This window comes from Lepidothrix coronata, unplaced genomic scaffold, assembly GCF_001604755.1.
Source record: "Lepidothrix coronata isolate B3197 unplaced genomic scaffold, Lepidothrix_coronata-1.0 Scaffold7, whole genome shotgun sequence".
Lineage (NCBI taxonomy): Eukaryota > Metazoa > Chordata > Aves > Passeriformes > Pipridae > Lepidothrix > Lepidothrix coronata.
The window spans coordinates 10,384,923-10,402,457 of record NW_016690187.1 but is presented as its reverse complement, the minus strand read 5'-3'; the positions used below and the strand labels follow the sequence as shown (position 1 = coordinate 10,402,457).

General features: G+C 37.2%; 1 protein-coding gene across 14 annotated transcripts in view; it reads left to right on the top strand.

Moving 5' to 3' along the window:
- Positions 1 to 17,535, top strand: part of MYO3B (myosin IIIB) — a 201,276-nt gene that overhangs the window by 142,806 nt on the left and 40,935 nt on the right. For 13 of the 14 annotated variants that reach the window (XR_001878597.1, XM_017838595.1, XM_017838602.1 and 10 more), the window contains 3 exons: positions 2,153 to 2,273; positions 9,343 to 9,406; positions 10,291 to 10,429. Coding sequence is in view for 12 of the 14 variants with exons in the window: in XM_017838595.1 (XP_017694084.1) it covers positions 2,153 to 2,273; positions 9,343 to 9,406; positions 10,291 to 10,429 (324 nt within the window). In the remaining 2 variants the exon portion in view is untranslated. The remainder of the gene's footprint in view (positions 1 to 2,152; positions 2,274 to 9,342; positions 9,407 to 10,290; positions 10,430 to 17,535) is intronic. The other variant, XR_001878602.1, reaches the window with a different exon arrangement.

The window sequence follows — 17,535 nt, the reverse complement described above, 5'->3', positions numbered from 1 at the left end:
GATTCAAGGTATTTTGGAAGAATGTTAGAATACAGCCTGTGGAAGGGTTCTGTTGAAGAGTAGTTGATTTTGAAAATACATATGAAAACAGAAGACAGGGCAAAAACTGTGTTTATTAAATCAGATACAGCAGGTTTTATGTAGTGAATGAGGGAAAGACCAAAGTGTTTGTACTGACATAAATAAGAGTCTCTGGAAAAAAAGAAAAATAATTTTTAAAAATAAAATCACAGCAGGTATCAAGGTTGATTTTATAGACACACACATATGAAGAACTGCTAAAAGCTGAGAAACTACTAAGGATAAAACTGAAGTTTATCTCATTAGTTCATTTGTTTCAGTTTTTCTTTATCGTAGTCCATCGACTGAATGACACTCAGCATGTTTCAGCTGCAGTGCGGTGGCTGCTGGCCAGCTGTCTCTGCTGCTGCAATCAGGGTAGGCTCCTTGTCTGGTCAGTAGGGGATAGTTAAGGATTGGAAGCCTGATCACTTGGGACAAGTGAAAGCTTGCCTCATCTCTGCCAGACAAGCAGATTTTTCCAGTCTGATTATTAAGAGCAAAAAGTTCCTCAGCCTCATGATACCTGAGCTCTGTATTTGGTTCAGCACCTCAGCAGGCCCAACTTCTGTCATGCCTTCTATAAAGTGAATGGTTATTTATTGTCATAACTCTCATTAAAAGGCAATTTTTGTTACTTCCTATTCCAGAAACCTCAGTCTTTTCATTAAATCAGAAGTATGGGATACAGGGAAAACTTGTTAATCTTCTGATCAATTTCTCTGTTCCTCAATTTATTCCATATTTATCTTACCTTCTGATTTCTTTTTGTAATCTACAATATTATCATGACCCTGATCCTACATGAGGTTTCCCTAGACCTTATTTCTGTGCCTGTCCTACATTCTACTGTAATATGTAACCCTGGACCCCAGTGGGAGGCCTGCTCTTCTCCTTTGAGTAATTAGTCTTCAAACTGACTCTGGTTTTGCATGCCTTTAGTGGGCTTAAAAGCTTTTCCTGGACAGGAAACTTTTTTTTTTCCCCAAAAATCATATTCCCTGATCTTAGTTCCAATATTCTTTTACATTTTGTCGCACTGTTTAAGCTGCAGTCCTCCTGGACTAATAGACAGCTCCTTTCTCTCACAACTGCTCAGCCTTCTTATTCAGCAGCTGCTTCTTGTATACTGAAACAATGGTACTGTTTACTGTCTTCATTATTCAGTCCTTTCTCCCTTTAGGTATTTCTACTTAAAATAATGCTTGAAATAAAGCCTAAAAAAATAAAATTAAAAATATGTGAGTTTAAGTGTATATTGCAGCACTTTTTAGTCCTTTGTCTTAAGTGCAATATGTTTTGCTACGTGTGGTTTGTTCTGGAGCTTTATTACTAACTGCTCACAGGTGTCAAAAATTCAAGCAAGTTCCTGTCAGATAAAACTATGGAAATAATTTTGTTATTTAGGTAGCCAAATCCAGAGATAGTCCATGGAAATAAAGGATGTAGATATCTTCAAATATTATGCATTGGAATTTTCTTTGCCATTTCATTCCACTGCATGCTTCCTACTTCATTTAGTATTTTTAGTGATTGTTTTGTTCTGCTCCTTTTTTTTAGGAATGGTATAAATTCCAATCTTTATAAATTTTTTCCTGCTTATTTATATGAGATGTATTTTAAATGGTTTTTTATGGTTGCAGTTAATTGAAAGAATAGGAGAAGACATTAATAATTTTTCTAGTTTTAATTGAATACATGTGTCCCTGGCTTGTCACCCCCTTACCCCATAATAAAAAAAGATAAAGCTTCCAATTCTGTAAAAGTCTAACTAGCTTAAATCAGGTCGTTTGTGATTTTATACTATGTATTTTAATACATTCTAAGTTGGGTTCCTATTTAAATTAGATAAATTCTCATTTTGAGGCCTGTTTGGCCTTGTCTGGACTGTGCCAAGTGGTCACTATAACAGTGAGAGTGTAAGGCCCTGTAGAATTTCCAGCTGTTGGTAACATTGCAAACATTGGAACCACTCATGTTCTTATCCACTAATTCATTAAAAGTTGGGGATGTTCAGGTCTACGCTGCAGGGACAGGTGCCTGTCATTTCAGGCCGTGCAGAATTTCTCTGATTCATAACTATGTTTTTTAGCTTTCAGGGGATATATTGTTCGTAAAAACTACACAAGATTGAAAACCAGCACTGAGCGTGTAGCAGATCCTCAGCTTACAAGCAGCTGCTCTACTTCTGATTTTGGCTGTGAAGAAGACTGGTGAGTTGAATCCTTTGCTGTCTACTCTCTAACAAAAGCAGTTTTCCAGACAATGTGATCTGAAAGGAGCAGCTATGTCATCATGATTTAGCCAGCTCTTAGAGAATCTGATATATTCTGAAGATGGGCACCTGTAGGTTAGCAGGTTCCCCCCTCAGCTTAGTCATCTCTGTATTCTCCCAGTAGGTGGAAAGGTACTGTTTGCCCTGGGTTGCTGTCCTGTTTCTTTGCACTTTTTGTAAGTACCCAGCATACTGTAGATTGGGGACAAAATTGCAAGTGCTCAGCATTGCAGAATTGACTGCAGTACGTCTTATTAAATGTCCAAGAGTAGAAAATTGCCCTTCTGTGCCTGCAGGGCACCATGCAGACCAGCAATGAGACAGCGAAAAGAGCTATCAAAACCAGATGGACAAGTCACTGACAGAAAGCCTAGGAATACTGTAAACCATAGAGATGCTCTCCTCTTTGTAGAGAAAAGCAATGGATTTTTAGCAATGCATTCACTCCAGACAAACCTCCCCCTGACACTTCCTTGGATATGAGGCAAAAGGGATCTGTTACGTCTGACTGACCAACAGTTTTCCAGGACAGGTGGCTGTATTTTCTGGACTAATACCTTTCATTAGCAAGTTTCAGTGGCTAAGAGTTATGAGATTTCTCCTGCTGATACCATTTTGGAGAAGTTAACTGTTACTTCTTTCTCTATGTATGCTCATAACATTGAGTTATGTTAACTTCCATGCTAACTTTGCTGCATGCTCTAGAGCATTGTTATAGGATTTTGTTCAGGTGTAACCACCTGCATTCTTGTAGGTTAATAGTGCTCCATAACCTCTCCCTTACAGTGTTCTGTTTTCACTAAGAAAAAGGTTCAGGCCATTGGACAAGGACTAAATAAATAAATGGTTTTGGTAATGATTTTCAGGGTAAAGAACAAGCCCACTACAATTTACCATCATAGCTCTGTTGTTGAGTTGCTTGACTGCTCACTGGGGAACGAGTTTCCTAATTTATGATTACCTTCGTGCACATGCAGCTCCTTCTGTCTCCTAAATCCTTAAGGGGTGTGTATCTTATGATCTCTTTAGAACTATTGATGATCGTGTGGTCACTTGTTCTCCAGTCTGCACTGATGGTTGAAGGAAGGAGCTAATAACCTCTTTACTGTCAGTGTTCTTTGGCTTCCAGAATTATAATTATTTGCAATGTAAATAAACATTTTCTTCTGGACTTGTTTGGAGGCACACAGTCTCTTTAAACATTTTTCTTCATTTATTTCATGTTAGTTAGTCAGGAATGGTTTTCTTCCATTTTTGCGTCAAACCGTCTCTGGCATTCCTTGTTATTTCCCAAACATATTTTTCTGGATAAGGTACAACTTGCTTAACTGTACATCTTTTGATGTACCCTTCTGCATAAAGTCAAATAGGCAGCAGAGAAGGGAGGAGTGTGATGAGGTCTCCTCTCACTAGGAGAGCACAGACATCAGCCTCACTTGATTTCTGCCTCCATTTTACAATTGATCATCACATGAAATCAAAGATGCTGCATTTTGCAATGGCATAACTAAAATTCCAAGTTAGTATTTCGAGCTTATTAGGAATAATTTCTGAAGAAAGGAGAAGTAATTTTCTAGAACATCGTGTGATTTTGACCTTATTAGATTGGCAGATCTCTAGTGAATATATTTTTCATAAATGTTCTTAGCAGGATAATCTACAGTTCAGTGCCTAATGACCTTAATCTATGCTACCTTGTTCATGTTCTTGTTCAGACAGATCTGTCATTCTCAAATGTCTTTAAATCGCTCTCGAATCTTGTCAAAGTATCTGCAACCTGTGTGTTCCACCACCATCATCTTTTCCATTTCCCTCCCAAATGAAAATTCTGTTAAATAATACTGATCTGATACTTACCCTGGAAAATACTTCCTGTATTGTTCATTTTTTCCTCTAGCTCACTGACTGCTAAATATCACAGTGTGTTAGCTATACGTACATGATCAGTGCCTTTGCAGTGTGTGGTATAGCAGAAAGCATTGTTTCCACATAGTGACTTTGTTACGCGTCAGTTATGTCTGTAACTGTAACTGTATGTCAGTGAGTATCCCTTGCTCCTTGGTTTCCTTTGAAGCTCTGTATGTTAAGGGCTTATGTTGGAAGATACTTGACATTAACAGCAGTTCACACCCTTGAGCTGAGTTCACTGATTTTATTCCTACATCTTTCTCTTTTTAGCTATTTGGTCAGCATAGGTTCTCAGAAATCATTCTTGTTAGAAATTCTTAACATTCACATGAGCCTTAGGTAATCAAGATTGTATAATAGACCCTGAACAAAACTACACAGGCACACCAACTTAGGTGTTTGGAAAGTTATAGACAAAGAATAATTATCAGCAGTTCTCTGTTCTGCAGGAAGTATGCATCTGAAAGTCAAGTTCCAGAAATGGATCTATTTCTACTCATTAATGGCTTGACTGATGAAGCAGAATCTGATTACTAAACTTGTATCAGTACTAAGTGAGTGATGGTACAGGGTTTAAGAGGGTAGGATTTGAATTAGAAACACAGTTACATGAACCACAAAATGAATGTCAATCAATAATGGCACCGTTCTCCAAAGTTTACATTGGGTACTAGCAGTGAGGATACACACTACCTCATGTGTGCATCATAACATTTCTCATCTCTGTCAAGACCTCGGTTAGGATAGTGTATCAGAAACTGCACTTGAAGAAAACCAGAAAGTTGCTTGGCAACCAAAATGTTTCTATAAACCATAGTAAGGTAAGATCTAAAAGGGAGATGGAAAACTAGAGGTCATGTGGTATCATTTCTCCAATCATGAAAGGCTGATGTGAAGAGAAAAAGAACAAACCGTTCTCTACTGAGAATCAGGTAATTGAGAAATAATGGACTTGCATTGCAGCACAAGAATGTTAGGTTAGATGTCAAGAAAAGCTTACTAATGGTAAACTGAGTGAAACTCTCTGTAGGTTACCGTGAGAAGTTTTGACATCTCCTTCACTGTAGGTTTTAAAAAGCTTAAACAAACTTATGACCAAAAAAAAAAAAAAAAGAGTAGGTGATTTTTTTTTTAGAATGGGGGTGGCTTGAATGGTTTGCCAAGGTTCTTTTTATTATTTGTAAATACAGAGTCACTTCTTGAACTGTGACATCTCTGTGCCAGTGGGTTTGGCATTGCAAGCCAGCCACTTTTATAGCATCATAGTGTCACCAGCTGTTGCTGCATCAGTGTGGGGAGTAAGTATAAAAATAGTTCTAGAGGAATTCTCCATGGGTCAGCTTTACTTGCATCAGCATTATTACTGTGCCTGGAAAACGAACAATGTCCATTTCTGAATAGTTTGCTACACCTGGCCCATTGAAATAGCATGCAATGTGGATTTACCTACATGGGCACTGGTGGATTAGCACATAAACATAATATGCTGTATATCACAGACAGCAGAGATTAAACACGATTTCAGTCAGAGGAGCACAGATCCATTCACAAACTGGTTTAATGTGAATTCACCTGTTCCATATAAAAACTCTTCTCTCTTTTGCTATGCTTCCTTTAACTTGATCTGCAGTTTGCCTGTCACTAAAGTGGGATTCAGTCTGTCAGTCAATAACAAAACCTTCTTGGATTGTTTTGTTTAAAAGAAAAAGAAAAAAAATCACTGTGTTGGTGTGCTTCTGTTCTTCATGTAGGGCTGATTGAAAGGGTCATATCTCCACATTTTAAAACTTTTTTTCAGAATCTTCAGAAGAATGCCATCAGGTTCTGTTGATTTATTCCTTACACCTTTCCAGATTGTTCCATATTTCCTCCTTGGAGAATTTCAGTTTCTGTCAAGACCACAGTATGATTTCTTGTATAAGTCATCTTTTGAATATGAATTTTCATTTCATTCCACAAGAAAAGCTAGCATAAAGACATTCTGGTTTCCTTTAATTGCTTCACTTTCCTATTTTTAATCATAGCAAACATTAAGGTTATCGCTTGTGATGGAAATAGGAAGGCTGAAATCCCTGTGGCATGTAGTGGAACACAGTGGGCCTGATTCTGATGTCATATGAGCTTCTAATTATTTTACAATTCATAAGTTCAAATAGTTACTCAAGATTTTTAAAGGTGTAAATGTAAATATGGGCACAATTTTCCAGTGTCATCTGGGGTTTTTTCCTCCTTCCCATCCCGTTGGAATTTTTAATTTACCCATCCTGGAAGGATTAAATTGGTTCTATTCTATAATATATTACTTCTGCAAAATGAGCTGTATTATTTCTAGTAGAATATCTAGGAGTTTTTCTAACATTTTTTAAAGCATTTAAATAATGAAAGTCCAAATTCCCTTACTTACACTCATAATGGCCAGAATAATTCCAAAACTAGATGTATTTTCTCCAGCATAAATTAATCTCTGCTACTAGTTTTATGCTGCAATGGTTCAACTGCTTTTCAAACGCTAAAGACAGTAAGGCTATATACTATATAGATGTGCAGACAGACCTTAGGAATCAGTGTTTCTCCAGTGTTTCTTGCTCATTCAGTGATTTATAGACAGTCTGTATATGAAGAGGCATATTATAGTTCAGTAGCTGAACAGTCAGCAGCAAATTGTTGAATTACCTTACTGAAACCAGGCACGTGCACTTGATCTCTTGCATCCTGCCTAGGTAAGTGTGCTGACTGGATCTCATCTGTCTGACCCAAATACTGCTTTCCTGCAAATCTGGAAAATAAAAGTCCCTGGAAACTATAGGACAAGCAGTTTCTTCAAAGACACCTGAAAATACCCTGCCTCAGATACCACATTTGAAAATGTTTGCTGTCATCACTGATTGTCTTAGATTAATTAACTATTGCTGAGCTGCCCTCCTGTTGTCAGGTATTGGCATGGGCTGCCCAGGGAAGTGGTGCAGTCATTATCCCTGGAAGTGTGCAAGAAATGACTGGACCTGGAACTTAGTGCTGTGGTTAATTAACAAGGTGGTGTTCGGTCAAAGGTTGGACTCTTGGAGGTCTTTTTCAACCTTAGTGATTCTATGATTCTGTGGCTGCATTTTCCACGTGGCATACTAGCCAAACTTTGAGAATAGCTCAGCAACTGATTTCAAGGTGCTCAGCATTTGCAGTTGATACTGTGTTTTCAGATGTGTTCCATACCAGTTTGACCTTGTGGTGGGTTGACCTTGGCTGGCTGCCAGGTCCCTACCAAGCCATTCTGTTGTTCCTCCTTCTTAACAGGACAGGGGAAGAAAAATGCAGTGAAAAGCTCATGAGTTACAGCTAGAAATCAAGTACAGACTTACATTAGCAACAGTATATTCTGTGGAAGGATGGGCTATCTTGCAGCAAATACAACCCAACTTAGGATTGTTAAATCAGAAACACAGCATCACAGGGATCCTGAAAAAGTCAGGGTCTAAGGGCTTCAGAATTCCAGAGGCTGATTTTTGCTAGCTTAATCTGGACAGAAGGCAAGTTGATGATCTTTACCTTCATGCTTTAAACATTTGTACAGGGTTCTAGCCCTGGCAAAGTTCTGGATTTTTTTTTAATAGAAGATAAAGATTATTTCAAGCTGCAAATTTAGATCCAGATCCAAACCACCCCAAAATCTGAATATTTAAATTTATATGATGATTCAGTCTGGTTTTGGCATTGCAGGCCATTTGCAACATACTGATCCAATAGCAGATTTTGATTTTGACATCCAACACAGTAATATTTGAGGATTATTCATAAATTTTAGCTTGTATTGAGTTTATTTTCTGCAATATTGGGGAATGGGGGAATGCATCATCTTAACAAATGCTTAACGGAATTTTGGGGAAAAGGAGCAAGTTATCTAACTCTCCCCACTAAATAAATGATTATCTAAATAATATATATACAAGATAAATAGTAATAGAGAACTTTACAGATAATATGGTATATGCCTAAATAATACGGTATATGCCTAAATGCAGTATCAAATACAGTCCTAGACATGTTATAATTTCCAGTTCAAGAAGTGTGCCAGTACTAAATGACAATGCATATTTAAAATTGATCCCTTAATTTCTTCCAAGGAAAACACAAATTCAAATTACAGTTTAGGTAGAATGTTTTCCTTGTCTTCCTTAGTGTCAAAGAATAAAGGGGAATTTAAATTCCCCTAACCTGACAAGCAAATCCAACGTTCAGTCGTGAAATTGCAACATTATGGAAAAGTTGAATGTTTACTGTATTCATGAAAGCTTCATTCTGTTTTGACAATCAGAAAGTTTTGCTTTTAATCCCAGTTTTAGGACCATGGGCATACCAAATAATATCTATGAACCTCATTCTTTTTTATCCATTAAATGAAATTGGTAGCATCTTTTTTGGTATTGCATAGCTGAAGATTCTGAAGCAAGTTCTGTCTGGGTGGACTGTTGAAGAGATCCATGGACTTCAAAGGCCTGCCAACAAGGTTGGGGCCTACAGAAGGTTTTTAAGTTACTTTAATCAGCATTAATGAGAGTAGGAGTTGGCCTTTAATATTCTTATGGTGACATAACGTGATGATAAATAGTAACAGATATAGGCAAAGAATCTAAGACATCTTACTTCTTGCTCTGTGCCTAACCCAAATGGTTTTAGGAGAACACATGTGTTTCACTTCTTCCTCATATGTCAAATTTTGAGTGTCTAAGTTTGAATACTGTGAAAACAGCTTTTCACAGCCCTAGGAAAAAAGTTTCATGTAAAATCTTATCAAATTAATCTTAATACACGTCTTCAATTTCATAGAATTCTCATAAAATCATTTCACACATATACACAGATCCACAAATTTTTAATGACAAATTCATTGCTCATAGCCTGTTACTGTGTTTAATAACATGCACTTCCTTATAAGAGGAAATGGGACTGATCTGTGTTTTTTCTGAATTGACTGTATGTGCATATTTAGAAATTGAGGGAGGGAGAAAAGAGAAAATCAACAAAACAGTGTATGCCAGTAAACCCTTTGTGAGTGAATAAATTACAATATTCAAACTACGTATTTTATTTTTCTTTGCTTTTAGGCAGCAAACCAGTAACCGGTCTTCTCCCATGGTGCCTGATTTTCTTGACAAACAAACGAAAAAGGTACTACTAAGTTTATATTCTAAAACAACATCATATTAAAACTTCAAATTCCTGAGTCCACAGTTCTGCAGTGTGTTCGTGGCTGCTTGGCATAGCCATCTGAACATGAAACCGTTAGTGATGTTTTGAAGTCTTTGAGACAAAAGCCTGCTTGCTAAGAACTTTAGTTCTGTAGAGAGACAGGGAGGTACAGTGAATAAGAGAATCAAAAGGCTGGAAATTTGCTGCTGAGAATAAATGCTAGCTGCTCCCTGAGGTGATTTGTCTGTGCACTTCACTTTCTACAGATGTTAGAGACTCTTTTTTAGTAAGGACCTGAGGTTCTTTGGTAGCACTTTGATATCCTGCTCGAATTCAATATGTGAAATGGAGGAGTCGCTCTGTGACTTGGAGCACAGCATAGTCTTTGAAGTCTGATCCAATTTTTGCTGCTTACCATTTGATGTTGAAAGGATGAAATGGAGAAAATGTACAGTTTTTGCCAGTAACTCTGCTGAGCATATGTAAGATTAAAAAAACAAAATCCCTTGGATGATGTACTTAGAAATGTTAAGCAGATTAATACCTTCCTATAGCTTTTTTCTAAAGATACAAATTAACTATGAGAGGAAATCAGCATACAGTGCATGCTATGATTTAACTGCATGAGGAAAGAGGATAAATAAGTTAAATGGAAAAAAGTAAACAAATGTTTGTGACATGGATGCTAAGTCCGTGTTGCTGAAAGCCACAAGAATCTTGTGTAACTTAAATCTAGCATTAGACATTTCACAGTGTCATAGGAAATAACAAGTTGCTCTCTATGAGATCACAGCTGTAAATTATCATGGCAGAGTGAAATCAATACATTTCTTATGTGCCTACACCAGCATTCTTTATTCCAGAATGATTTGGATGAGATTTCTGCTTCTCCAGTTATTCTAAAACATTCATTCGAAGTAAATGATTCACAATCAATTAGCCAATCCGAGGCAGTTGCAGACCATCAGTTGTCAAGCCTCTTGAGAACTCGTAAAAAAGGAGGTAAGAAATAGAGTAAAGTAGCTGCGATATTGTTTAATGTTTATAAGCTACATGTTGTCAGCATGTGGCTTGCTTTATATATTGATGAGGTCTTTTAACCCCTTGAAAGGCAGGAAATATAAAGAAAAAAACTTTTTTCTACACATTTTCAACCCAGAAATATAAAAAAGCCCTTAAGTGTCTGAATTACAGACACGAAAGTATAATGATTTTTAAAATACAGCTTCTACTAAAAGTGTCCTTATTAATCTCAAAATACCCTTTTAATGAAATCAAATCTACTTTCAAGAGCTTCAACTTTCCTTTGCCTTCCAACCTCAGAAGTCGAAGACAGTAATGAAATCTCTCGTGTTTGGCAGAATGAAAAATAACTCGTTTGTTCACACGCACAAAGATTCAGTCAGCAACACAGACCATCTGCAATAATTCTACAATCTATGCAGTGTAGATTTTTATTTTGTTTGCTGTTACGTTATTTTTGCCATGCTCAGTAAGAATTTAAAAATTTAAAAACTCGAAGTGAAACTTTTTGACATTTTTTGAGTTTTACCTGGTTTATCTTTGAATATTTCAGGAAGTCATTACCTATCAGAATACTTTTCTCTGTTACTGTAATCCTGTGTCTTTGCAAATTTATGAATACAGACTTTGTTACTGTATTGTAGAATACATTCCCCAGTTTAAGATGAAGTAGGTTGATAATGTGATATCTGTAACTAGAGCCAAAATGTATATGACAATACATTAATTTCCAGGTTAATACTAAAAATTAGTTGTTTGTAATGTGCTATACACTGACATTTCTGCTTATTTATTTAATGGGACACCTTTCAACTTGTAAATCTGTAAATATTTATCTGAATAATTAAGCCCTTGTCCTGAAATTTATGTGTTTAAATTTTACAGAGTTCAGTTAAAAAATTTACAATGTAAAGGTAAAAAGATAGATATTTATAGGGAGATCCAGGAAATAATGCGAATTCAATGTTTTTAGTCTTTTATACAGGCATTAGGTGGTTTCCATGCTAAAAACAGAATAGTATGTAAACACAGCAGATTGAGCACATTATTCTCTCTTCATGCATTTCTGTCCATATGGGTTTTGAATCCATAGTGTGGGACTGCAGGGGAAGTTTGCATCACTATCTTAAGTTATTGCATGTTAAGCAATAAACCTGTCAAACAGAAATATCTTCATTGCAGCAAATCCTCTTGAGGGAAGCAGTCAGGGCCCAAATCTATCATCCTTACTCTCACTGGATATTGTATGTTACTCTGCAACTGATCTCCTTGAAATCAAAGACCTCGTGTCTGAGGTAAAACAATTAGAGTAAAACTGGCAGAATTCCACCCTTAGCAAACATATGATTCAGAGCCATTACACAGTAATTTAGAGAGACTTCAAAAAATGTGAAGTGATAGAAGAATAGAATTTGAAGAGGAGATTAGGGCAACATTGATCTGAACTATTGAAGAAACATCTATCTTTAAATGAATAAGCGTGCAAATGCAGAGAAGTAAGGAATTTCCTAGTTAAACATGAAAATATTCAGATAGATGATCATAGAAATCACACTTCAATGAGTAACTATTAAGAAGGTAAACCTGCTACAGAATAACTTCCTTGGGTGCTTTTAAAAGCACTGCATGCATTCACAAATGCAGATGCTTTCACATGATGCTCAGTCTGCATTCAGTCTTAATGTATGAAGTATACTTTTAAGAAGATAATATTCTTATGCCTATTGTGAAAGCTAAGTGAAATAGCAAATACCTTTTCGGAATAAGAAAACGTATAAAATACACATGCTTTATAATGTAGAGCGATACTACCTAAGCTGTTATTCACACAAAAATGCTGCCCACTAGGTGGTCCAAACAATGTAAAGACTGTTATTTTTCATAGTGAAACATTATTCTGCAATGCTAGAGATTGATTTTTAATTCTCTTTAAGTTACATTACAAGCGGAACTAGTCTATCAGCCTGGTGGTAGTGCTTGGACCTGGAACACAGAGGCCAATGGGGAAGGGAATGTGACAGGTTGCTGCACTGGCCCATGACCCAGTTATGAAGCAGCGTTGATGTTTGCTGAAGGAGGGAGTCTGCAGGCAGGCTTAAGCACAAAGGGAAGGACAGGCTGCTTATTTGTCTTGAGGCCTTGGTAGGTGAGGCTCTAGTGTAGTCAAGAGGGCCAAAACAGAAAAGGGAAAAAATGGTTGATATGAATTTACGTTTTTTTGTATTAATCAAGCAGACTATTCACTCACATCTTGTTATCCAGCTGTGTAATGGCACAGGCTGCCTGTTCTCAGTAGTAGATTGGCAAAGGAAAAATAGACAAGGAAATTTTCAGAAAGATCATGCAAAGACTATACTCCATAATTAATACAGAAACAAAAGCCTCTTTTTCACTTCAAAAGCCTTTACACTGGGTCATAATAAAACTGAGCAGTGTGGCCAAACTGCATGCAGAGCAAGTTAAGTGCATGCATGTCCTATGGTTGTACAGACTCACAGGGGCTGGCTTTACACTGCCTGGACATTCCCCTGGGCTCTGCCAGAGCAGTGGGGCAAGACTAGTAACAATGCTAAGAATTCCCTCTAGTGTCTCCACTGTGACACATTGCCTGGGCAGAGAGGAAAGTCCAGTCATAAGAAACAATTAAGCCAGAAGTTAATTATTCTAGTCACAATAAAGTAGTACTGAAGGAATCAAAATAGTATAATCTCCAGAGGCCAAGTAGAGGTATTCCCTTAGACAAGATAGATTCCCTTAGACAAGACTGTTTGAAATTATTAACAAAAAGTGAGTGCTTCATAGGGAATTGTCCAATGTAACTTTCCTTCAAAGGTAGATGTGACAGATTTTCTGAGATGCTTTCCTTTGCAAAAGGAAAGCTAATAGTATCTCTGCACTGACCAGGGGATGACATAATTTTTTATGCTTAACATAGACATTTTAAATAACTGAAAAAATGCACAAAGAGTCTCTGGCTATGGACATTCTCTTTTGGGAGAACAGTATTTCTTCTGAATATGTTCAGTTTATGCCTTATACCTCACAATATTGCCTGCAATGCTGAAATTTTGTGAGAGGTAGAGAAAATTGTCAGGATTTTGTGAGATTTGGAAGTATGCAGTCTATGGTGTCTATAGCCACAATCTGAGGCTGAAGTAGTGAATAGTCCATTTCGATATAGCCTTTGATTTTAGATTCTTTAATTTTTTATATTTCAAAACTAGTGGAAATTAGGGCCTGGCAAGGCCTGGAGTCCCATTAGCTACTGACCCATTTTGAATGTTTTCCTTGTAATATGTATTTTTATTTTTTTGTTATTCATTTTTCTCTTCGTTTCTGATAAACCAATCATAAAATGGGATTTGATGAATGTAGCTGTGTTGGGTTTGGAGAAACATATGAGGTAGTCACTGTTTTTTGCACTGATGAAAGACAAGTAGATAATGAAATATGTCAAGTTAGTGCTTGATGGGGAGGAAGGCTGCTGCCCAGCTGAGAAAGTACTGTGGACAAGTTTTAGTAGGCGCATTGTGGGCATGGAAGACATTATTCCCAAAGTGTTACTCTGTGGTTGTCATCACACAGATGATATTTATAGATTCATCACCCTAAACAGGAAATATAAAATAATGATGACTTCATTAATTGCTAGGACTTAACTCCAGTTTTAAGGAAGTGATCCAACTTTAATTCTGTCAGGACCATAATCGTATTAAAATACCCAAGTCACAGAAAATAGGTGGCTTGGGTGTTTTGTCTTTGCTTCAGAGTACAGTTTTCTTTTTGTCAGACTTTGTTATTGAAAATACTTTAAACTGCCTCAATCTCAGCCCTGGAGTACAGTCTTGATTTGATGTCTTGCAATTGCAAATGAAAGGTGCTGAAATATAGAGAACCATCTTACACTACATTGTAGTTTAACATTGTAGTAGAGTTCTAACTCTGATCTCATTAATTCCTAGTTTTACATTGTTTTACAAAAGGTAACAGCTATGGCAAAGCAACAATCATTAGTGACTTGGAAATGGGGGCACTTTTTATCCTTGGATTTGCAGAAAGCCAATATCCCAGCATGACTGTAATAAGTATTTTAGTAAAGAACAGGTATTATATCACACAAAATGTGGTGTCAAGATATGGATGCCATGTAACAAAAGATGCCACTTCATTTTCTGCAGGTAGAGAGAGATCAATCTAAGCTATTCAGCTGTTTGTGTAACTCAGCTTCCTGTTTGATTCTATTATAGCAAATCTTCCTTTCTAAATGAAAAACAAAACATAATGTAGTGTGAAATACTGCATAGACTTTCAACTAGTAGTCATTGTCAGATGGGATGATACTGACACATGAATGCCATGAATTTCAGAATCCTGTCATTCAGGAATGTAAGTGAAAGAATTTGTAATCTATTTAGAATTATTTTTAGTTGTTTAATCAGGAGTTTCATTTCATCGTTTTTAAGCCCCCCTCTGAGATTAATTTTATATTGAAGGAATGTAAATCATTAAAAACTTGACTGTAGTCAGTAAAATCATAACAGTGAGCAGAATTGGGTCTCAGTTGTAGAAAACTGACATGAAACATTTTCTATGTATCTGGGTTTTAGAGAATTTTTGGGCAGAAGATTTGGTTTGGTTTTGGGGGATTTTATGAGTGGGTCGAATTTGAGTTTGTCATTCTTTTGCAAATAAAATAACATGATTATGGGACAGTCTGTTACAGGAAACTCTAAAAAGACCAAGAGAGTGTGACATAATATGATCTGATTGCACTGAGCATGCTGTACCTATGTGTGAGGCCTCTGAGATCTCCACAGTACTGTCCTACTACATACCACGTTATAACAGAGGAATTACTATTAGCCATGTTGCAGTCGAAGCATCTGGCAGAGGAGTTGCTGATGTGGTATGTTGTATAATGAATTTCCAGTTCAAAGATCCTGCTGCAGTAGTGTTCTGTGGCTTTTGAACCAAAATCTGACTGGGTATACGCAAGAGAAAAAGTAGCTTCCTTTTCTTTTATCCTTAAAAGAGTATCATCACTGGATTACTAACTTTTTCACACCTGGAATAAATGTGGTGAGGTCCTCACCTTGAGTACTGTGCCCAGTTCTGGGCCCCTCAATTCAGGAAGAACACTGAGGTCCTGGAGTGGATCCAGAGAAGGGCAGCAAAGCTGGTGAAGGATCTGGAGAGCACATCCTATGAGGAGCAGCTGAGGGAGCTGGGATTGTTTAGCCGGGAGAAGAGGAGGCTCAGGGATGACCTTATCACTGTCTACAACTGCCTGAAAGGAGATTGTAGCCAGGTGGGGGTCGGCCTCTTCTCCCAGGCGGCTGGTGACAGGACGAGAGGACATAGTCTTGAGCTGTGCTGGAAGAGATTTAGGTTGGACATTAGGAAGAATTTCTTCACAGAAAAGGTGACTAGATATTGGAGTGGGCTGCCCAGGGAGGTGGTAGAGTCAGTGTCCCTGGAGGTGTTTAAGGCAGGACTGGACATGGCCCTCAGTGCTGTGTTCTAGTTTAAGGAAAGACTGGATGTGGCACTGAGTGCCGTGGTCTAGTTGACTTGGTGTGTTCAGTCATAGGTTGGAATCGATGATCTCAGAGATCTTTTCCAACATAAGTGGTTCTGTGATTCTGTATTTCTTTTTCTATTATTATAAGAAAGGATTATCCCCTTTCTAGGGTTGTGAGGCTGCATATTTTGGTAGATGGATTCTTTTGGTAAGCTTGTTACTATGCATTGCCTTGCATGTGGTAGGACCCTGCAGGAGCCCCCAGGAGAGACCATCACCTCCCAACCTGTGGAAAGCCTGAGGTTTTTTGCTTTCTGGATTTGTGTTTGGCAGGAGTCTGTTAGCTTCACTAGCCATTAGGGTGAGAAACAGTACCTCATTTTCGGGATTCCAGTTCTTCAGCATATATTTCAGTGTGAATTCAGAAAATCTGTCTGCAAACATAAGTGAAGTCAATTCTCTCGGCCTTATGTAAATTTTTTAGCTAAGACTTGTGGTGGTGATGTTTGTATTCTGAACTCATTCACCCATAGATGGTTTCTGTTAAACCTTTTGCTATGCTGTGATTGCATGATATGCAGACTGCATTTTGCCAAAGTGTAAGACCAACAAATCTGAAAAGAAATTGGGTTGTTCTCAAGTTTTTCTTTACTGCTTAGCTTCTTAATTGTTTTTTCCCCTCCAACAGACAAAGACACAAACAGTGACAAGTGATAAATACAAGCTTTGATTTGTTAAACACATGTTAGCTCTGTGTTTAGCCGTAGGCAGTGAATTTCATTATAGGCTGGTTTACTTCTGGATTGGTTATTGTGATTGCTTCCAATGCAAAAGATTTGACCTGCAGCCATGACTGATTAGTATCAGAGGTGAAAGATAGGATGCAAGTAAACTGCACAGATAAGCTGCAGTAGAGTTCTCCAGAGACAACTCTACTTGTTCTTTATAAAACAAGTTAAAATTCAGCTTGTCATGACTACCTTGCAATAAAAATAATCTGCAGATCTCTCATTGAAAAATCAAAAAATAATAGTAAGAAAACAAAGAAATTTAATGAAGTTGAATAATATATACACAATAATACTGTGCTAAACCCCCACAAATTTTACTAGGGGTTCAGTTTCTCCTTTTAACACACAATGTCTACTACTGTCTTTCTGATCCAAGCTGCAGTTCACCTGCTCTTTGTCTTCATTTTCTATCCACAGCATACAGGTTTGTTAGAGCACTTCTTTTTGCGATATCTTCGTTGGTAGTTAAGCTTTTCATCATGCAGTACTTCACTATTCTGTTGTTACTGTTTGAAATTCTCCAAGTATTCTCTATCAGCCTATTTTTATTATTTTGCCAAAATTACTGGTGCTCTGAACCATCAGCATATCTCAGATGACTGATATACTCAGGCATATAGTGTGGTTCCTAATTCATTACTCTTCTCTTTCTAAAAAAATTGCACAATTTTATCAAAGTAAACTTTGTTAGAATAAATACAGTAGGTGCAGAGCTTTGAGAGTGCACATAAAGTGAAAATAACTAGTAATATTTTCGATTTTTTAGCAAAGAC